This window comes from Phyllobates terribilis, unplaced genomic scaffold, assembly GCF_046119375.1.
Source record: "Phyllobates terribilis strain yellow unplaced genomic scaffold, ASM4611937v1 Scaffold_7__3_contigs__length_470593459, whole genome shotgun sequence".
NCBI lineage: Eukaryota > Metazoa > Chordata > Amphibia > Anura > Dendrobatidae > Phyllobates > Phyllobates terribilis.
This window is the reverse complement of record NW_027362767.1, coordinates 54,926,279-54,949,401: the sequence shown is the minus strand read 5'-3', so window position 1 is coordinate 54,949,401 and position 23,123 is coordinate 54,926,279. Positions and strand designations below refer to the sequence as shown.

The window sequence follows — 23,123 nt, the reverse complement described above, 5'->3', positions numbered from 1 at the left end:
AGACATGAGGTACGGTGTGTCTAGCGCAGCTTACTGCAACACCGACAGAAAAATATTTGCTGTCGTTAAAAAAAAAATAATGAAAATACAGCAAAAAAAAAAAAGTGTAGAATCCCACATGTCAATATAACTTTACAGTTCCAAATTTACTGCATGCTTATTCTTACAAATTGCTTTTTAAAAGGGTTTTGTCACTTGCCATATTTTATAAACCAGGAAACCGAGAGTTGCACGAAAAGAGAAAAAACAATGCCGGATTCAGGATAACAACAGAATTTAAATCAGATAAAATTAGAAATTTATGGCGAGTGATCGGTCCTCTTTAAGCTAATAAATTTATATGAGGTTCATTAATCCTGATCTAAAAAAAATGTTTAAAACAATTATAATAACTAAAAATAAAAGGATTAATTTTCCCACCAAGGAGATGTTCAAACTCCACATTTAACACCTACTTAATAACCTGTGTGAAAAATACAGAAATGCAATTTATCTTGACAAAATAATGAAATTATTATTGGGGTGATGTAAAGCTCTAAACAATTATAAACATCAATAAATTAAATACATTAAAATATAATAAATGCTTAAAGGGATTCTGTCACCAGGTTTTTACCACCTAATCTGAGAGTAGTATAATGTAGAAGCAGAGACGCTGATTCCAGTGATGTCACACACTGGGCTTCTTAGTGTAATTTTGATAAAATCACTGTTTTATCAGCAAGAGATCATCACTAGAGGACTAGTAAACTGCTGTCATACAGCCAAACCCCGCCCCCACCACTGATTGGCAGCCTAAACACATAAAGCTGCCAATCAGTGGTGGGGGCGGAGTTATACAGAGCTCAGCACTCAGAGAACTGGTAAATCTGCTGCAGAAAAACAGTGATTTTTATCAAAACTACAGCAAGCAGCGCAGTAAGTGATACATCGCTGGAATCAGGGTTTCTGCCTCTACATTATGCTACTCTCAGATGGAGTAAAAAAAATTGATGAAAGATCACCTTTAAGTTGAAAATAATACCATACAATAGACTTCAATTAGTCTTTTTTAGAGAAAAATTGCATCATTATAAATCCATTCTGCAAGTGAATTGTGTTTTCTTTTTTTTTTGGAATTTGGATAAGGAACTGAGCTGATGCAGCGAATATCAATCTTGTAGAAAACTAATGTCTGGTGCTAATTGCCTGTGACATATGTACAAAACATGGAATGATCTAAGCTTGAACTTTCTAATAGGTTATTCTTTTGTTAATTACGCTGCAGGAATTTAGAAAGAGTCATTTCTCAGGCAATTGTTTGCTAACAAAAACTCAGCTAGAATATAAAAGAGCAGAAGTAAATAAAGTTTAAGATGTAACAAACGAGATAAATGCCAATAAAATAAAAGAAAATCATTGATTTTTTTCAACTACTTTAGCTTGGTAACTTTAGTCCAAAGGACCACATATCAATTTTCTTTTTCTTATTTTTTCTTTGGTTGTCGACTATTACGGATTTTTCAATATTACAAGAAAAAAATAAGTATTCACATATTTTATAAAACCACAATAAATAATATTTACGCTTTAACACTTTTTGTACGTTAAAAGACCACATAAAGGTATAAATATTTTCCCGCATACTAGAAATTAAAGGGATTTTCCAGGATTAGAAAATTGATGGTCTATTCTTAGCAGAGCACAGTGGACTCTTTAGTCACATGAGTGTCAGGGGAGCCCGGAGTCAGAACCGAACCTAAAATTAGGAGGCGGTGCATGACTTACTGAGCACAAAGGATGTTAGTGATGCTCCGCCCTCTCAGGCTTTGCAGTAGGCATAACACAGTGTATTAAGTTAAGATGATGAATTCCTTTAAATACGAACTTGCTGAAATGATAAAGCATCCTACAAATAATTTGTGTTAATGTACCCATACGCTTTTGATCAGCTTATATGGTCGACAGCTATCTCTGTTGAACCCACATAGACATGTACACTCACTTTGTCCAAGCGTGCATGTGATGGGGAAAGTGGAGTCAATCACTGCCAGACATCTCTGGCTGCAACTTGTCCCACGCAGGAATCAAAGATCAGGCATAAAAATACAACATGCCTGATCCTTCTTTCCTCTAACGTCACACTTTTTGGGAGAGTTAGGACGCCTCTACCCCATACATGTTAGATGGTTGGCAGGCTGGTCCTGAAAAAATCATAGGGTTCAGAGGACATTAGTCTATGAAGACCCTTAAAAGCAGAAACAAAAAAGATAGGAAGTAGTGATGAGCGAGCGTGCCTGTTTAACCCTTTCGCCGAGCACGCTTTCCAAGTATCTTTGGCATGCTCGTATATTAAGTTCGAGCCCCTGCGTCTGCATGATTTATGGCTGTTAGTCAGCCTCAACACATGCAGAGATTGTCTGTTTGTTAGGGAATCCTCACATGTGTTGAGGCTGACTAACAGTCATAAATCATACAGATGCAGGGACTCGAAATTAATATACGAGCACGCCGAAGATACTGGGAAAGCACCAGGGTTAAACGAGCACGCTCACTCATCACTAATAGGAAATTTTTATGAATGTCATGTATGTAGAGCCTGAACATGTCCACTTTGCATGACAAAGTTTGTTATTAATATTGTACTATACAGATGATCGAATCAATCCTCTGCATATCAACTTCAAGCTGAATTTTATTAAATTTGCAGGTCCTGGTTGATTCGAACAATATAATTCACATGAATTGCTAAACAAGAATGCCCAACGCCATTTCAAACTTTGCTGCAGATTCCTTCAGAAGGAGAGCATGCTAGCATGGCGTCACGTGCGGCCGTGTGGGCTTCCCCATAATTACTGGCAGCTATTACATCACATGGTCTAGAGAAGTCAATCAAGGGGGACAATCACAGCCACTATAAAAGTTGAGGCAGGGAAAGCATTTTAGGCTTTTACATCCTAGGAGTAGGAGGTCAGAGCGCACAGGTTTTCATTACAGATAGGGATAGAAAGACCTAAATCAAAGTGTGGTGTGCTACTGCAGTGCTGAAGAACATAGAAAATGGAAGTGGCAGTCTCAGTGTGTGAATAATAATACGTAAATTCAAGAGATGTAGGAGATTCAGATGAAGAGGTGCAGGAGCTGCAGAGTCTGTGTGACTGTAAATTGATCCATGATGCACTGCCGTAAAGCACCTTAAATATACCAATTATTTTAATTTTTAATAATTATCTTAGTCCTATTCTTCCTACTGAAGACAAATACAGATATCAAGGCTAGTGTGTCTGAGAAGGTGTGAATCCTGTGCTCTGTTTACCTATAGTTATGTATTTTGAGGTAACTTGGACATTGCTAAGGTTTTCATCCGTTTTTTACATATGCGGTCTATCTGTGAATTTCATGCATAGAACACATACCAATTTTAGTCCGTGTTTTTTGAGAACTGTGTGTTCATGCAAACATCATGGAAATATGTCTGTTTTTGGATACAGTCCTAGGAGATCTCAGAGTGTTACACAAGTATTTTCTGGGCAACTGCATAACAGGAAATATCATCAATGAGGTTGAACAGATTTTAGGTGGCTCAAAGCATTATTGCAAGTGATTGGATCCAAAGACATCTCCAAATGGGTTTGTCTTTGGTACTGTCGACATGGCGCTGGTACAGTGGTGGTGGGCTAGTCTCATCCCGATTGTACAACAAATTGTAAATCAGTGATGAATATGTTTAATAGAACCAGAAACAATAAGCAAAGCTGAAAACAAGTTAATTTCTACGTTACCAAACTTTCATCGTCTAATAGGTTACCGAAGGTTTCTATTTTTCATACAATGAATTGGGTTTCCCCTTTCAGTTTAGAAAGATGTCTCTGTGTCTCTAATCAGAATTGACAGGTAATTCTTCACAACAATGTGAACATCGTAAAAAGAGAAATCACGGTTGCGACCCTTTGTACTCACATTGCACAATCAGCTGAACCAAAGCTTCTCTGGGCTTGACATTAAATCCATTGTATTGACTGGTCTGACACCTGTAGGTTCCCGTCATTTCTCGGGATACATTGACTATCCTTAATATTCCATCATAACTCTCCATCTGCATCGATCCATCGGGCATCGGCACTTCTTTATCAGCTCTTGACCACATGATAATTGGCTTAGGCTTTCCAGATACTTGACACTGCAGTTCTATGGTATCTCCTTCTCTGGCCACCATAGGGGATTTGCCTTTTGGAACTGTGAGATTTGGTGGAACTAAAATGAAAGAAAGAAAGTAAAGTAAGAATTAGATTTTTTTTTTACTTTTGGAAAAATGTTTAGTTTAATTTTAGATTCAGTAAAAATTAAACATTTGGGTAAATATTATGTACGTGCAAAGGACATGATGGCCTGGTTGGTTTCATGTATTGTATCACTGTAAGACTTGGAGCTTCTTCGCTACAGCGCTGCTCTCTGTTGCTTTATTTTAGGTCACCTTTGTGCGTCACGATAATCGCTAAGTACTGGATTGACTAGATAGGGTGCTTGCTGATTACAAACCATTACATTTTTGCCTTCATCTGGATCCACATGTTGGGCTATAGGTTGAACTCGATGGACTTAAGTCTACCTTCAAAATTCAAAACTTCCAAAAAATCTTTTTGAAAAAAATAAAAAATGTGGTGGTAATTCAGAATTAAATGCTAGCTAGTAGCTAACCTAACAAGTCCAATTTTTACTTTAGGTTGTGATCTATGCTTGTCTCAATATGGAACCCAAAAGTGGGGCATAGCCAGTTCTTCGCGGTATTTCAAGGTCACAATAAAAGCCGATTTGCAGAACTGGGCAGAATATGGACCCTGATCTATTCATACTCCTTTTGAATCAAATGTATCTGCATTTTTAAAACATTCTTTTGATTGAATATGTCAGCATAGATGCGGGGAGTCATTCTTGGCTCATTTGGTGCCTTCTGAATCACCCAAGTGGTGCAATGAAGTCATAGGACCATCTGCGTCAGGAGTCTAAGCAGGAGAGTCCAAGGCAGATGATAAAATCTGCCACGGGAATGTCAGGGGGTGAGTGTCTTGTGATATTCTGGGGCCACAGTATGGTTCATCTTTTATTAAATAGAACCTAACTGCACCCCCACCCCTAAACCGCCACCATGTATTTATTCTTAGTTAATCCCCAACAGTTAATTAACTTAGTTAATCACTAAAAAGCCCTTTGCACTTTGTTTCATTACACTATATTAGGAAAAAAAATTATAAATTCATTTGAAATATGCTAATTAGTGTCAGACTAGTCAAGGGGTTTTACCCATCTTAGTCATCCCACTAATAATGTCACGCCCCTGAGGGTGTAATAACATGATTTGCAAGAGCCGGCATCATCGTTGGCTTTACATTGACCGGTAACACCTCTTTAAACAGCGGATAAAGAATCCACCAATCACAAATGGTGATGTCACAGCTCCTCCTCTCTTCACAATGATCTTTGCACACGCTCATTAGATGCTTTAATACAGAAGATCAGGGTCAGTCTATTGCTGCTAATGTACATGTAAATTTCCTAAAATGACATAAAATTAAACTTTAAAAAGACCTCGATGGCCAGTGTGAAATTTACAAGATTTCCAATAATTATTTTGAATAAAGACTCTGATATATTGGGGAAAAAAACATTGCCAAAAATGTTTAGAAAATACATTTAACACTAAAACCTGCTTTAAACAATTGGTCATTTTCTGACGACACATTCCTTGTAAAGCATTGGACAACGGTCTGATTTAGAAATAAAAAAAAAGCAAAAAAAAAAAATCATTTTGTGTTATTTGAATGAAGCTGATGAGTTAATATTAGAATTTAGCCTTAAGCATTTGCTATGTACAGAAAGCATGGGTCAGTGACTGGAAAATCAGCTGGTGCATGAGCAAAGGTTTTGTGCAGAGGGGTTTTCATGTATATAAAAAGCATAGCGTAGAACGTTCTTGGCTTCTTGTAACTGCTTCATCGTCTCTTTCCCAGCAGGTGCTGCTGCTGCATAACTATTTCATTCTCACATACTGCACAGAAGCCGAACCATCAACAAACTCAGCGTGAATGCATGTAACTGGCCGCCATATTATAGAATTAAAAAGATGCAGAAAACGTTTCTGTCCATACTGATGTATTAGCATCAAGTAAGATGTGACTGCAGATAAAATAAAGTAAAAAGAGAACAAACATATCTATCCTTGTTATTTAATTGTTTAAAAATGAGTAAAGGAAACCTAATTCACATCCATGCATCCGTCGATAACGTTTCTTGAATTGCGCAGTTGTCTTGATACAAATTCAATGCAATCTTGAGCCATCCGGTAAAAATATTTGTTTCCTTTGCGAGCCAAGGGTATGATAGATGGCATCATCCAAAGAAATCAATCACAGCAATACAGTACAAAAAAAATGTATATGTGTGTATATATACAGTACAAACCAAAAGTTTGGACACACCTTCTCATTTAAAGATTTTTCTGTATTTTCATGACTTTGAAAATTGTACATTCACACTGAAGGCATCAAAACTATGAATTAACACATGTGGAATTATATACTTAACAAAAAAGTGTGAGATCAGAAAGAGAAGAGAACTGTCTGAGGACTTGAGAACCAAGTTTTTGAAACAACAATCTCAAGGTTACAAGTCCATCTCCCGACATCATCTTGTCCTTTGTCTACAGTATGCAACATAATCAAGAAGTTTACAACCCATGGCACTGTAATTAATCTCCCTGGATATAGACAGCAGAGAAAAATTGATGAAAGGTTGCAATGTAGGATATCCAATGTATCCACCAGACTTCTGCACAACACAACTGATGGTCCCAACCCCATTTATAAGGCAAGAAATCCCACTTATTAAACCTGACAGGGCACACCTGTGAAGTGAAAACCATTTCCGGTGACTACCTCTTGAAGCTCATCAAGAGAATGCCAAGAGTGTGCAAAGCAGTCATCAAAGCAAAAGGTGGCTACTTTGAAGAACCTAGAATATAAGACATATTTTCAGTTGTTTCACACTTTTTTGTTAAGTATATAATTCCACATGTGTTAATTCATAGTTTTGATGCCTTCAGTGTGAATGTACAATTTTCATAGTCATGAAAATACAGAAAAATCTTTAAATGAGAAGGTGTGTCCAAACTTTTGGTCTGTACTGGATATATATATATATATATATATATATATATATATATATATATATATATATATATATATATGACTCGCCCCCTGGGCCATGTTGTGCTGCGTTGCGCATGCGGGGGATACCCGGAGCCGGATCCGATGGGGGTAGTAGTCTTCTTGTGGCGGTGACCCGGTCCGTGCCCAGGGTGTCAAACTAAGTGGCGGAATTTAATAGATGTTATAGAGTTCGACTACGCCACCCGTTGATTGCGGCTATGAAGCCGCCGCTGCAGGGCAGACCGCTGAGGCCGGTGGTACGGTGGTGCAGCGTGGATGGTATAACCCCCAACGGGAGGGGTATAGCCTCAGGGCAGCTAGTGAGGCAGGGAGGAATGATGGTGGAAGTGGTGGTGTGACAAGGAATCACTGAGACGTGCGGTTGCAGTTTTCACAGCTTTACTCACAGTTCTTTATCAGGTCACTTGTGCGCAGTAAGGACCACCCGAGCCGTGCTGCGCCCACCAGGTGAGGGACTCGGCTAACTCCCAGGCAATTCCGGAGCGTGGTCCAGGGCTCCCCTCTCTTCCTTCCTACTGGCCGTCCCCACCAGGGACCCACCTTTGTCCGGCTCCCTCGGGCCTTCTGGTGGCGGAACCTTTCCCGGCTCCCCTGACCCTATACGTGGTATGCCTTCCTGGTAGATATGGTGAGGGGTCGCGCCAAGACTTGACCACGACCTCCGGTTCCTGGCTGAGGATAATTGGCCTCCACCAGTTTGGGATCCGGTACCCTGTTCTGCCAACCCTTCACCCGTTAACTCGTGGGATCTCAGGGTTCCCTCTCTTCTTGCGTCTCTGGGCCTTTCCTGGTGTTTCTGTTCCTCCTTCTTCTTCTTTCTCTCTCTCTCTGCCTCAGGCCTCCTCTCCAGGCCTGGCTGTGGAGCTGGGCACAGACTGAGCCACAGCTCCGTCAGCCCTCTCTGGCTGAGCTCCTCTCCTCTTCTCCTCCAGACTGCGCTGAACCGAACTAACCCTGTCCTAAGATGGTGCCCACCTTATATACTCCCTCTGACACCCGAGCCCAGGTGATCAGCACCCAATGGGCTCCTACCTATGCCCAGAGTCCCTCCCCTGTCTGCTCCTACACCACTGGGATATTCCTCCCCCCTCCCCACTCCAGCCAGGGACAGAAGCTGTCGTACCTGCACATCTATCTGGTGGGAGTACCGTTGGTCTGTCCCCCGGAAATGGGGTGAGTGTAGTGCATGCAGCTAACTGAGCTATGTTCCACACTCCATCCTTACCCGGGAGTGGAATACCGCACCTCTGGTTCGAGGTGCAATACCCCTGTAGCAGCCGAGTCCTCGGGGTGCTACATATATATACTGTGTATATATATATATATATATATATGGGTTTTTCTAAACCTGGAAGCCTATGGGTGATGGATGGCTGACAGATGGCATTCACTGAGGCATCTGCTAGATATATTCTAATAAGTACATTTAAAAAACAATTATATATCAAGTTTTCATATATTTATTTTTATTTCAAGTATATAATGTATTCCAAGTTTATTTATAGTAGGGATTCGCTCTGGAAAGCAATGGCAGGGACGCAGTAAAGAGGCACACAAAGGCTTTCAGTCCAAGCTCAGTGTGCTATTCACACTGGCAGCATAAAAAAGCAGTCTTACATCAGACAAAGCAAAAGTCCAGCTTGTTTTCACAACATAGGTTAGGGCCCGGACGTGCCAGTCCGTACAGGTCTGATGTTGCCACAAAAGCTCCCTCAGCTCTTTCCCACCCACCAACACACACTGAGGAGTTCTGGCTGTCCATTTATTCTGTCCCACACCGGCTGGAGCCCGTACATGCCGGCGTGAGTCACACACACTCCCTAGCGCCTGCTGCGTAGCCTCTGTGCAGTTAACAGGACTACGGCTACGATTATTTGTGGCACATCTCTCGTGCAGTTAACGGAGATGGTGCGAATCCCTTTTCCCGTCCAGGTGTGTTGTTAACACTGGAGGGATTTACACTTTAAGTTGGTTGTCTTACACGCTTACCCGGTGGATGTTCGGCCGCAGTCTTCGTGGCTTCACCGCGGACCCCGGGGTTCGGTTGCATATCATTTTAATAAAGTTGTTGCAACCATCCCCCTAACAGCGGGCAGTATGAAAATTGACACTGGCAATCTCTAAGTGCCATAGGCAAGTATATACAGCAGAGGGGAGTTTCCAACACTGAACAGTTGAGACCAAAGCAGGAAAGCTTCAGGCGCTCTCAACTGAACAGGTAATCCCTGCACTACCATGAGGTACCCCTGAACTACAAGGAGAAAACCTGCTCTGTTTAATATGATGGTGAAGTGCTTCTAATCAGTGCAGAAGTAAGTGAAACCAGATATTGTGGTCTCCTGGCCCCTCTCTGTTGCGGAATACCCATGACAAATCTCCTATATTATCCACCCAGGACTGTAAATATTCAGCTTATGCAGTTGAAGCACCGACCTGCACAGGCGCTCTTTGCCCTGCCCTGCTGGGGGCAGTTAAAAATCCTATAATGGGCATGCACCAGCTTCACTTTCGAGTCATTAGTTCTTTCAGGGCAGGGCAAAGCATGTACATAAGACTGTGCTTCAACGATGCAGGTTCAAGATTTGCAGCACTGGGTGGATAATGTAGAAGACATCATCCACGTCTATCAAAGCATGAAGGGAGTTTTTTAGGGAAGGGAGGAGGTTCCCAAGCACAGACCAGTGATGCCCATTGTACTGGACTGTGTAGATTCACATACAGCATGGGAGAATTATATAAGGTATTTTCAAGGATCCACGAAAGAGGGGGGGCTTATACTCAAATTGCTAGATTGATTTGTGAAAGGGCTTCAAGGTGGTGCTTTTAGTTTTATATGGGGAAAATCTGGTGACAGGTTCCCTTTACGAAGGGGTTGTCCAGTAATTGAAAATTCTTCTTTTTTTTTTTTTTTTAAAAAAAAGGATTTTAATTTATGCTAATTTACTCCCGAGGGAATCCATGAATAAAGCAACGTAAAGAAAAATGGTATTATTTGGGATCTTTTTTCTTTAAATATATTCATGCAGCCAAGGAATAGGAATAAATATGAGCAAATGAGTATATTGTCTTTATTAAAACAGTGGATATTTCTCATCATCTGAACAGAACAGTTTAGGAAGAACTTGTTCTGTGTCGGCTTTGCCCTTTGCTGAAAATATTACCATAAATAGCATTGGCCTTTTACGAGCATGGCATTTCTCTCTACCCGAGGTCAGAGATGGAAAGCACTTCTATAAGGCAAGATAAGCAATACTGGTGATAGCCACATTCATCGCCTCTCTATTGTTTTGGATGTATTTTTGTAGGGAGGTATTGTATATCTTTCTTTATTCTTAAAGGGTTTTTTTCCAGGATTTTAATGATCTCCAATCCTTGAGATAGACAATCAATATTTAATGCATTCCTTCACCAGAGCTGAATAAAAGGACAATTTTTACCCTGGCACATGTTATATGCAACTGCTTATGTGCCTGGTACTGAAGCTTTGTCACGTGAATGGAACAGAGCTACAGTACCAGGCACAGTGAAAATCGTTGTGTGAACAGTAAAGGGGCCACGCCAATCCAGCCAATTAATTTCTGTGAATTTTATCTCCACTATTCCAATACTAAAGGCTTATTCTTAAGATTGGCCATCAATTTTGATGCTCTGCAAAACCCCCTTTAAGGACCGAATTACTGGTCTGTGCAGTATAGATCTGTACAGTGATTGGCCTAACAGTAAAAATGTCAAAATAGCTGTAATATAAAAATATATATACTATTATTCCAACTAAAAGTCACTTTTACACTTAAAGTGAAAATTCCGTATGAAAATTGAACACGTAATTAAACCACTATTAAATGTCACTATTGTGCGGTATTGTTTATGCATTTATACATGGCTTATTGTTATTATGGGTAAATAGTTTTTCTTAGGACATTGCCGCCAAGCTTATATTGTTTTATTTTAATAACCAATTATTATTGTAAAACGCTACAAAACCCCCCCCCAAAAAAAACAGAGCATAGCCTGGCAATGTGCACAGCGCTAATGAATACAGTGAATATATAAGGCAACGTAACTATGTGCTCATTTATTAAAACTGGAAAGACAAAGTAAAAATTCAGAAGTGATGCATATTTAATCCATTAGTCAGAAGGCCAGGACAGGTTAATTGATTCTAATAATTATTCTTTGCCGAAGAGGATGCAGACAGGTATAAATGGCGCGTGTTTCCATATAAATTAAATGATACATGACCCCTGTGGCAGAGAGGATTTATACTTTTAAGGCTTTGTCCACTTTTGTAACCAATATTGTTAACTGATCCATTGTATCTGAGATAGAAAACAGTGATTTTACAAACTGACTTAATGGAAATTCACCAGTTCCACTGCAGACCTATGTGTCTCCATGGCGACAGACTACAAATACGCTCTGTGTAGTCTGATCCTGCATTCCAACTCCCTTCCATTTGTCCCCTACTTCTCGCTATCCTACATTTTGTTGGTTAATAGAAAAGCCAGCTAAAGCTACAAACATTATTTTTTTCAGTCTTTAAAGGGGTTATCCAACATTAGAAAAAAACATGGCTTCTCTTTCCAAAAACAGCATTACACTGTCTAGAGATTGTGTCTGGTTTTGTAGCATAGCTAAAGAAAAAGTTGCAGAGCTACAATACCATACACAACCTGTAAAGATGGATGGAGCTATTGTCAGAAGAAGCAGACATTTTTTTTTTTATCCCTGCCACCCTTTGACCTTTATGATATACATTTTCCGAGCCATATCAGAGTCCACAGTGGTCCCAGTCTCTGCACTATCATGCAATTCACATAATAATGCTGCAATAAGTAGATAACAGAGCTATACAGTGCCAAAATAATAATGCCATACAGTGCATAAGAGCACACGGTGGCCCCTTCGCAAAACACTCCGCAATGTTCAGTAATACTACCATACAATGCCCAAAATTATACCACAATACCCAAATAGCAGAGATACACAGTGACTAATAATAATGCTAATAATGTCCCTATAAAATAATGCCATCATATAATGCTCAACATGATACTGCAATACCCTAATAGTCCTATTAGCCTTATCAAGGGGTAATGGAGTGTACAGGAAGAGGGATTTAAAAAGGGGGCACATGCCAATAGCATTGCGGCATGACACAGAGACAATCGTAATTCCTCTTTGACCGGAAGTGACGGGTAAAGCATCATCATAACAAGGGCAGCAGGCGGCGTCTCCAAGAAGATGCAATGTATCCTCCTGGAAGTGATGCATGTTACACCATGGTAACCAAGATGCCCGGCGACGTCGGCATCAGAGCTGAATGACGGGGGACCAATGTCCAATGCCAGACAGCGCAGAGTGATGCCAAATAATAATAATATCAGTAGTGTCTTTAAAAAATACCATATAATGCCCAAAATTATACCGCAATACCCAAATAACAGAGCTATACAGTGCCTAAATAATGATGCCAAAAGTGTGCCTATAAAATATTACTACCATATAATGCCCAAACTATACCACAGTATCCACATGTCAGATCTCTACAGTGACTAAATAATAATGTGTTTAGTGTTCCTATAAAAAAAATACTACCATACAATGCAAAAATTATACCGCTATACCCATAATGCAGAACTATACCGTGCCTAAATAATGATGCCAAGTGTCCCTATAAAATATTACCACCATACAATACCCAAAGTTATACCACAATACCAAAATAACAGAACTATGCTATGCCTAAATAAGGATTCCAATAGTGTCCATATAAAATAATACTACCATACAATGCCAAAAATTATACCGCAATATCCAAATATAGTGCTTAAATAATGATAGAAAGTGTCCCTACAAAATAATACCATATGTCAAAAATATTGCAATACCCAAATAACAGAGCTATAGCTTGCTTAAATAATGATGCCAAGTGTCCCCATAAAATATTACCACCATACAATGCCCAAAATTATACCACAATACCCAAATAACAGAACTATGCAGTGACTAAATGAGGATGCCAGTAGTGTCCATATAAAACAATACTACCATACAATGCAAAAATCATACTGCAATACCCAAATATAGTGCCTAAATAATATCAATAGTGTCCCTATAAAATAATACCATATATAATGGCAAAAATTATACCATAATACCCAAATAACAGAACTATGCAGTGCCTAAATAAGGATTCCAATAGTGTCCATATAAATAAATATTACCATACAATGCCAAAAATCATACCGCAATAACCAAATATAGTGCCTAAATAATATCAATAGTGTCCCTATAAAACATTAACATATATAATGACAAAAATTATACCACAATGCCCAAATAACAGAGCTATAGGGTGCCTAAATAATGATGCCAATAGTGTCCAGACTCCCTACAAAATACCACCATACAATGCCCCAAATTAAACCGCAATACCCAAATAGCTATATAGTGCCTAAATAATTATGCTAACAATGTATCTATAAAATAATACTGTCACATAAAACCCCAAATTATACTGCAATACCCAAATTACAAGCTATATAGTGCCTAAATAATGCTGCCAATAGTGTTCCTTTAATACCGATATACACCTAATTAACAGGTCGTGTTGCTGTGAAATTTCCCTGAGTAGATTAGTGGGATTAAAGGGTAAAGCCCCCAATATATTTGCCCCTTTCTGTCCTTCAGATAATCCCATATCTATATATAAAAAATGCAAATCCTACAGCAGGATGTATAATTTATTACCGCTATTGTGAAGTGTTAAAAAAAATCCTATCGTTTCTAAAAAATATTAAAAATAAAAAAAGAAAAATGCAAACTATTCCATTAGTCATTTCATTGAACAGACTTACAAAATTCTACAAATGACCTATCTTGTCCCAAAGCGGCTGCATCACATTAATTCTTTACCGCCATCTGACTGCTTCAGAAGTTCTGCTGCAATCGGGACTCACCCAGTGGCAAAACATCGCTTGGAAAAACATAAAATAATAAAACAAACATCATCAACGAAACACGGCAACAAAAAAAAGTGGGTTTCCAAAAGTTTAAATCTGATTTATTTATGAATTTATGGTGAGGTGGCATTACAGAGATGCTAAAATAACAAGCGCCCATGATGACTGCATAAAAAAATTGTTTATCTGCTGCAATGTGTGAGTCATTTTATTTTAAGGAGAAGGAGAAGAATATTCAAATGAATCCACTAAATGTTGTGTTGGGTACTTACGTGTGTCTGAGTTCATGGGAAGCTATTATCAGAAAGTAATTTATTATTTAAATCAGGTTTTTGCCCTAAATGTATTTCTTTATAATATTTATCTATCTATCTATCTATCTATATATATATATATATATATATATATATATATATATATAGATAGATAGATAGATAGATAGATAGATAGTACAGACCAAAAGTTTGGACACACCTTCTCATTTACAGATTTTTCTGTATTTTCATGACTATGAAAATTGTACATTCACACTGAAGGCATCAAAACTATGAATTAACACATGTGGAATTATATACTTAACAAAAAAGTGTGAAACAACTGAAAATATGTCTTATATTCTAGGTTCTTCAAAGTAGCCACCTTTTACTTTGATGACTGCTTTGCACACTATTGGCATTCTCTTGATGAGCTTCAAGAGGTAGTCACCAGAAATGGTTTTCACTTCACAGGTGTGCCCTGTCAGGTTTAATAAGTGGGATTTCTTGCCATATAAATAGGGTTGGGACCATCAGTTGTGTTGTGCAGAAGTCAGGTGGATACACAGCTGATAGTCCTACTGAATAGACTGTTAGAATTTGTATTATGGCAAGAAAAAAGCAGCTAAGTAAAGAAAAACGAGTGGCCATCATTACTTTAAGAAATGAAGGTCAGTCAGTGCGAAAAATTGGGAAAACTTTGAAAGTGTCCCCAAGTGCAGTTGCAAAAACCATCAAGCGCTACAAAGAAACTGGCTCACATGAGGACCGCCCCAGGAAAGGAAGACCAAGAGTCACCTCTGCTTCTGAGGATAAGTTTATCCGAGTCACCAGCCTCAGAAATCGCAGGTCAGATTAGAGACCAAGTCAATGCCACACAGAGTTCTAGCAGCAGACACATCTCTTCAACAACTGTTAAGAGGAGACTTTGTGCAGCAGGCCTTCATGGTAAAATAGCTGCTAGGAAACCACTGCTAAGGACAGGTAACAAGCAGAAGAGACTTGTTTGGGCTAAAGAACACAAGGAATGGACATTAGACCAGTGGAAATCTGTGCTTTGGTCTGATGAGTCCAAATTTGAGATCTTTGGTTCCAACCACCGTGTCTTTGTGCGACGCAGAAAAGGTGAACGGATGGACTCTACATGCCTGGTTCCCACCATGAAGCATGGAGGAGGAGGTGTGATGGTGTGGGGGTGCTTTGATGGTGACACTGTTGGGGATTTATTCAAAATTGAAGGCATACAGAACCAGCATGGCTACCACAGCATCTTGCAGCGGCATGCTATTCCATCCGGTTTGCGTTTAGTTGGACCATCATTTATTTTTCAACAGGACAATGACCCCAAACACACCTCCAGGCTGTGTAAGGGCTATTTGACCAAGAAGGAGAGTGATGGGGTGCTACGCCAGATGACCTGGCCTCTACCGTCACCCGACGTGAACCCAGTCGAGATGGTTTGGGGTGAGCTGGACCGCAGAGTGAAGGCAAAAGGGCCAACAAGTGCTAAGCATCTCTGGGAACTCCTTCAAGATTGTTAGAAGACCATTTCCGGTGACTACCTCTTGAAGCTCATCAAGAGAATGCCAAGAGTGTGCAAAGCAGTCATCAAAGCAAAAGGTGGCTACTTTGAAGAACCTAGAATATAAGACATATTTTCAGTTGTTTCACACTTTTTTGTTAAGTATATAATTCCACATGTGTTAATTTATAGTTTTGATGCCTTCAGTGTGAATGTACAATTTTCATAGTCATGAAAATACAGAAAAATCTTTAAATGAGAAGGTGTGTCCAAACTTTTGGTCTCTACTGTATGTATATATATATATTTATATATATATATATATATATATATATATATATATATATATATATTTATATAGCATAAATTGAGTCACATGGTCTGCCATAGAGGCCTTCAAGAAAGAGGAACATCTCTAGCAGTTTCCTTGCCCAAATACTTGTGCAGTAACACTTGTGGGGGTTTCAGCAATCTGGTAGCCGTGTGGATACGCTCAGGCACACAGATTTTATATCTAAACAGAATAGACTTTGCCCATCATAAACTTTTCATCTCCAAAATGAAAACAGTCCTTTCTTTACTACAAATGAATAATATACAGTAGGGGTGAGCGAACCCGAACTGTAAAGTTCAGGGTTCATACCCGACACCTACTGAACTGAACTCTGAATACGGGCTTCTCCCAGAGGTCGGCGAGAAGTCCATGTTACTGTTTGAAGTTTGGATGCTTAATAAAGCTTGTTGAAAAGCAGCAGCACAGCCAATGTACAATTTTTTAGGCTTTGGGCATTTCCGCAGCCATTGGCCAGCGCTACATGTGACCCCGCCTGTATAAACGCCGGATCACGGGTGGCGCCGCCATTGTGTTGTGATTAGCATAAGGACAATGTAAAATAAAAAAATTATTAAAAAAAATGATATGAGGTCATTTGTGAGCTGGTCTTATTATACTGGGAAGGGGCCAATATCCATGGACCTCCCCAGCCTATTAATACCAGTATCCAGCTGTCTGCTTTGCTTTTGCTGAGTGATTATTAAAAATGGGGAGACCCTAAAAATTGACATGGGGTCCCCCTTATTTTTAATAACCAGCTAAGGCAAAGCAGACAGCTGTGGGCTGATATTATTAGGCAAGTAAGGTCCATGGATATTGTCCCCTTCCCAGCCGAATAAAACCAACCCTCAGCCACCCCAGAAATGGTGCATCAACGAGATTGCCCTTGAGGGAATAGAGAGAATCGCTAGACACTGTGGGAACACCGAAGATTACATCAGAACTGCTGGATTATTTTTTAATAATGAATATGTATTTTTTTCTTTTAACTTAGTGGGTTCGCAATGGGGTGTCTGATAGACGCCTCTCCATTACTAACCCCTGTGTTTGATACCAGCTGGCATTACACAGCTGACATCAACCCCAAAAACTATTACTCTGATTGCCACTGCACTAGGGCAATTGGGAAGAGCTGAGGCTAAGCACCAGAACTGGTGCATCTAATGGATGTACCATTTATGGGGCGGCTGAGGGCTAGTCTTATTAGGCTGAGAAGGGGACAATATCCATGAACTTTGGTAGCCTATTAACACCAGCTCACAGCTGTCTGCTTTGCCTTATCTGGTTATTAAAAATAGGGGAGATTCCACATCATTTTTTTAGTGTCCCCCCATTTGTAATAAGCAGCAAAGGCAAAGCAGACAGCTGGGAGCTGATATTAATAGGCTGGAAAGCTCCATGGATATTGGCACCTTCCCAGCATAATAAGACTAGCTCACAGCTGTTTGCTTTCTCTTAGCTGGTTATTAAAAATATGGGGCATCCAAAGTCATTTTTTTCATTTATTTTTTTAACAAGTACAGTAAAATACACACGCAAGGCACTGCTCCACTCCTCCATTTGGGCCTCTGCCTCCTAGATCCATGGGTTCGCTCATCTCTAACATACTGTCTTTTCTACAGCACAAATGAATAACTAAACAGTTCTTTCTCTGGGTAAGGCAATGTAAATCAAATTGGTCTTGCCAGCTTGATATTACAGGCACTTCTCAGTTTCTAGCATAGACTGTCCACCATGAACTGTCTTTCTCCAGCTCCAACATAACACACACTGCTGACCTAATCCAGCTGCCTGTTATTAGATTTGTAATACCCGAGCTGGAGTATGGGAGTGACATTTCCCACCAAGACGCTTTTGGTTGTTCCTAAATCCCGGACCCAAAATCCAGACAAAAATAAAACCTTCTCATTACCCTGTTGTTACTTGTGCACTTTCTCCCAGGACTTACATTACCAAGCCTACCACCTAGGTGACATATCCAGGACCTTACCTCCTGCTTTATTACACACTATGCAAAGGGAGTAGAGAGGGACTCAAACCCAACACCTAATAGAGAGCCGTTTTCATAATTGCAATGTGCCCCCCCCCCCCCTCTTTGTGTTCTTTACTGTTCATGTCCCACTTAGAAACTCTCCAAGAACATTTATGAGGTTCCTGGGAAAAGGGGAGAACTACCAGACTCCAATTAGAGTTGGCAACCCACCCAGGCACCGCTGAAGCCTCCTAAACTCTACAGAAAATCAGAGATTCTGGAACCTTTTTTCCCCATAGGAAACAGAGTTGTGAAGTGGAAGAGTGAAACAGTGTGAAAGGGGCATAGGTGACACAAATAAAAAATGAATGTTCTTTCAAAGGGTAAGTTGTCGAGTATGTCCACATGTGAGGCACACCTTGAAATTCTTGGATCCCAATGCCGAACATTTAACAATGTCCCCTATCTAATATTAACCATATATGAAGACCTCAGTCTTATGTGGTTAAAGGGAACATGCCAGTAGTTTTTTGCTATTTAATCTGAGAGCAGCACAATATAGAGCAAGAGAGCCTAATTACAGCGACATGTCACTTACTGGGTTGTGTGTTGTTGTTTCATTACAATCAGTACTTTATCAGCAGGAGATTATCACTAGAGGACTAGGTCTCACGTGCACAGCATTCAGGCTAATCTATGTAACTCTGCCCCCACTACTGATTGGCAGCTTGCTAAGAATGTTCACAGGAAGCTGCCAATCAGGCATGTGGGCGGAGTTATACAGAGCTCAGCATTATGACCTCTGCTATATATATATAACATCTAAAACAGGGATTCTATAAAAACTACACCAAGTAGGCCAGTAAGTGATACATCCCTGTAATCAGGCTTTGTTGCCCTATATTATGCTGCTCTCATGGACATAGCAAAAATCTGTTGATAGATTTAATTTAAGAGCGGGACCTTTGGGAACCCACAGACATCTAGGACCAGGTGTGACTCATACTGCCCCCTCCTTTACCTATATTGCTGTTTTTATTTGTTTGTACTTGCAGTAGTGATGCGAGTCCCTGCTGCTCTATCCCCTACACATGTGAATCCAGCATTGATGTATGTCCTCCGCCTCGGTGCAGCACATTGTTCACGTAACAGATAAAATGCAGTAGATATTTCCACACTCAGCTATTTGAGCCTTTGTCTGTGGTGCTCGCTCTATTCTGCATCGTACTGATCTTTTAATAGAATAACAGCCAAATAGAGCATGCAAAATGGGCATAAAATATCTGTTGGGGACGTATCAAAAATTCATGACTGCATCACATCAATTGTTATTATGTACAGGTAGCCAATACTGAACGTCTCGTTCTTGTACCAGGCCACATCACTGTAGACTGTGCAGGAATAATGAATGTTGTACAGAAAGCTAGGTGCTGTCGAAGCTGATTTAAGGAAAAAACACCTCAGCCCCTGCTGACACAATCTAAAGGTCACCCCACATTGTGAACCACTTTTATAAATCGAGCCTCATTTGTCTAGGATACGTAGACGATTACCATTTTTTCAAGAATATACTAGGTTTCAGTGGACATAAGGGAAATTTTCGGTCAATTTATTTTAGGGTCTATTGATTATCTGCTGATCACAGGGTGTCCTCCTGCTGGCACTGTGTGTTTTCTCTGCAGTGCCCCCACTGGAAAAATGTAGCATTACAGAATTCTTATTAAAATCAATGGGTTGTCTGTGTAAATGGGTTGGGTCCTCCAAAGCTTGATAATTTCTTTACAGCTCCTCTGGCTTATAAAATTAGGGTCATGAAAGAGCGACAACCACTCAAAATCCTCTAAAAGGCTATTTCAAAATCAGACATTGCATAGGACAGTATAAAACAAAAAGGAATTTTATAAGTAGGATGGTCGCTGAATGGGTGAAAGTAGAAAGTCAATCCTACTCTTATGGCCTGCAGACAATGTGTTAATATATCACTATACAATTTAGTAATACTTAGTTGTTTGTCTGTCATAAATACTAATGGGGGCACCTCTTACAGGGGTTGTCTAGTAACCAAAATCCACAAAATCTGCCTAAAATGCTCCATATACTAAGTATCATTTATGTCCTAATCAAGAAATGTGAGCTCCATTCGCTTCAGCTATATCACTGACAGTGGTTACTGGGTTAGCATGTGATCGGTGCAGTAATTGAAGGGGGCTGGCTGACTAGATCATTTCCATAGTAGGCCATCCCCCTTCTCTATCACAGCTAATGCATTTACTGAGAAGAGGGATGGCTTGGTGGTGGTCAGCCAGCCCCCCTTGTGCTCTACTGTATCAAGCTTAAATCAAAAGTGTAGCTGTCAGGACCAAGTACAAAAGAAGATATCTTCAGTTGGGGCAACTATGATAATTTATCTTTATAAGTAAATTTAACGACCCCTCCCATCCAGGAGAAGGGCTTGCATTTTGTCCAGTAAGGGGAAGGTGCAGACGACTGTATGTTCTTCATCTGAGAATAATGGTCCGATTATTCTAATCACTCTCTGATCACAATTTGATCAGAGTTTGGTCAGAGTGGGATCCATTTTTCTTGGATGTGGAGAATTAAAAAAAAAAGCTTGTTTCTCCATCTTCTCAATTCAATCTTTGTATGAAAATTGGACTGTACTAGGATGTAATCCGAGTGCGGTCCGATATTTTTCTGGGTCCCACAGACATAAATGGGCAGGTGCTGAGGCAAATCATGCATGTCGGGACCACTTGGTCTGAGGAAAAAATTGGACATGTGCCCAGTCCAATAGAATAAAATTGGTCCGAGTGCGATCACATGTTTTGATGGATCGCACTTGGACTAAAACTACGGTTGTCCGCACGAGCCCAAAGAGAGAGCAGTTTGGTCCAGGAACCGGTTCCATTTATATTGATGCCAATGGATATAAATGACAGGTGTGTGGATAATCTGTCCCTGGACAACGTCACGAGAAGATACCAAAGGGGTTAACAGCTACTTTTCCCGTGCACTAGACTGACCCCTTTTTTAAAATAAAGGTTTGACTATAATCTACCAAAGGAAGAAAGGAACTTCTTTAATCAGCACACAAGACTTGTACAAAGACTGGACTGAATGTGTGCTCTTGTCTCCAATTGATCAACTCTCTGATTTGATCAAAAATGGCAAATGTGTGAAACCTTTTGAGTTTCTTCTAAAACTTTCCATACAGATTTCAACATCATCTCTGTTAGGTGTCGGTCTGGTGCTGGATTTGAAATGGGTCCAGGACCTTCTGTGGTCTCCCATTTCAGTCAAGCCAGGGCTGATGCTGCTCAGCATCACCGTCAGCCCCAACACCTAGCTGATCCACGAGTACTGTTTGTCTCCCAGGTAGTTGTGCCTAGCAATGTTAAGCCTGGGTTGCAGAGGGAGACAGGGCTTGTGGAATCTAAGTCCAGGATTTGCCGCACTGAGCATGTCCGTGACCTGGCGGATCATGATTGGTGGGTTGGCACCCACCTGACCCGGTGACCTGTCACCGCCTGATTGGTCCACTGGTAACGTCACCAATGGCGCATCGGTGGGCAGGGCTTAGTCTTTAAAAGGCCCGCCCACCAAGATGGCGACGCGCTCAGATCTTTTGAGCTGGTTGTTTGTGGTATGCACGCTGTAACTCTTGGGCTCCTCTAAGAGCCATAGCTTTATGCAGGCTGGTAGCTTGAGCCCTATAGAGCGGGTCTGCTCAGTCCAGTAGCACGCCGGCTGAGTGCACGAATACCCGGCGGGTATCACACCCACATACTAGCGCCTTCTCCTATAGCGTAGCTCCTGTATCGAAGACAGGGCTACTGCTCCTAGTCCGGTCACACATCTCCCTGCGGTTCTTGGAGATTGTGTGAACCGCTTTAGCGCCATTCCCCATAGCGTAGTGCCTGTATCAAAGACAGGGCTACTGCTTCTCCCACGGTCTCACGTCTCCCTGCGGTTCTTGGAGACGTGAGACGTGTTAATGCTTGGAGATTGTGCGAACCGTCTTACCCTTCCGTGTGCATTAACACGAAGGGTTAAGATTGTTGTTAGGTGCGTCGCCGGTCGCTCTCCCTCCGTGCAGTTAACGGAGATAGAGCGTACCGCTTTACCCGTTCCTGTGTGAAGATACACGGGAGGGGTTTAACATTTTAGTTGTCGCTTGCCTTTCCACCCGGAAAGTGTTCGGCAGCAGTTCTCCAGGCTGCATCGCGGACCCCGGGGTCGGTTGCATTCCATTTAAATAAAGTTGTCTGCAACCGCCCTCCTAACAGTATCTGAGCGCCAGGGTCTTGCCGAACATGGCCGACAACCAGCAACTGCAGTGTTACGTACAGCAACTGGAGACCAGACTTAGAACTCTGGAACAAACTGCTCCGGTCGCTGATATCACTGCAGTAGCTTCCCAGACGGCTACTCTAGCAGCCAATATTATTAACTCGGCTGCGGTGAATACTGCAACCACCGCAAGTGCCCCATTACCCCGGTTTGCTCTCCCGGAGAAATTTTCTGGGGATAGTAAACTCTGCAGGGGTTTTATAAATGTATGCTCCTTTCATTTAGAGATGATGGAGGCACGGTTCCCCTCCGAAAGAGCCAAAGTGGGATATATCATCTCATTGCTTTCTCACAGGGCTCTGGAGTGGGCTACTCCTATATGGGAGCGGAACGACCCAGTCGTAGCAAATGCGGGTGTCTTCCTTAAGACTCTAAAAGGTGTTTTCCTGGGTCCTCAGGTCACGCATGATACGGCTCTTAAGCTCCTTGCGTTGGTCCAGGGTGCGGCCACCGCCAGTCACTATGCCATCCAGTTCAGAACCTTAGCGGCTGAACTGGATTGGTCTGAGTGGTCGCTTATC

At 40.9% G+C, this 23,123-nt stretch overlaps 1 protein-coding gene across 2 annotated transcripts in view; it reads right to left on the bottom strand.

Moving 5' to 3' along the window:
* Nucleotides 1-23,123, bottom strand: part of MDGA2 (MAM domain containing glycosylphosphatidylinositol anchor 2) — an 819,067-nt gene that overhangs the window by 170,499 nt on the left and 625,445 nt on the right. For both annotated transcript variants that reach the window (XM_073638570.1, XM_073638571.1), the window contains exon 8: nt 3,940-4,233. In XM_073638570.1, coding sequence (XP_073494671.1) covers nt 3,940-4,233 — 294 coding nt within the window. The remainder of the gene's footprint in view (nt 1-3,939; nt 4,234-23,123) is intronic.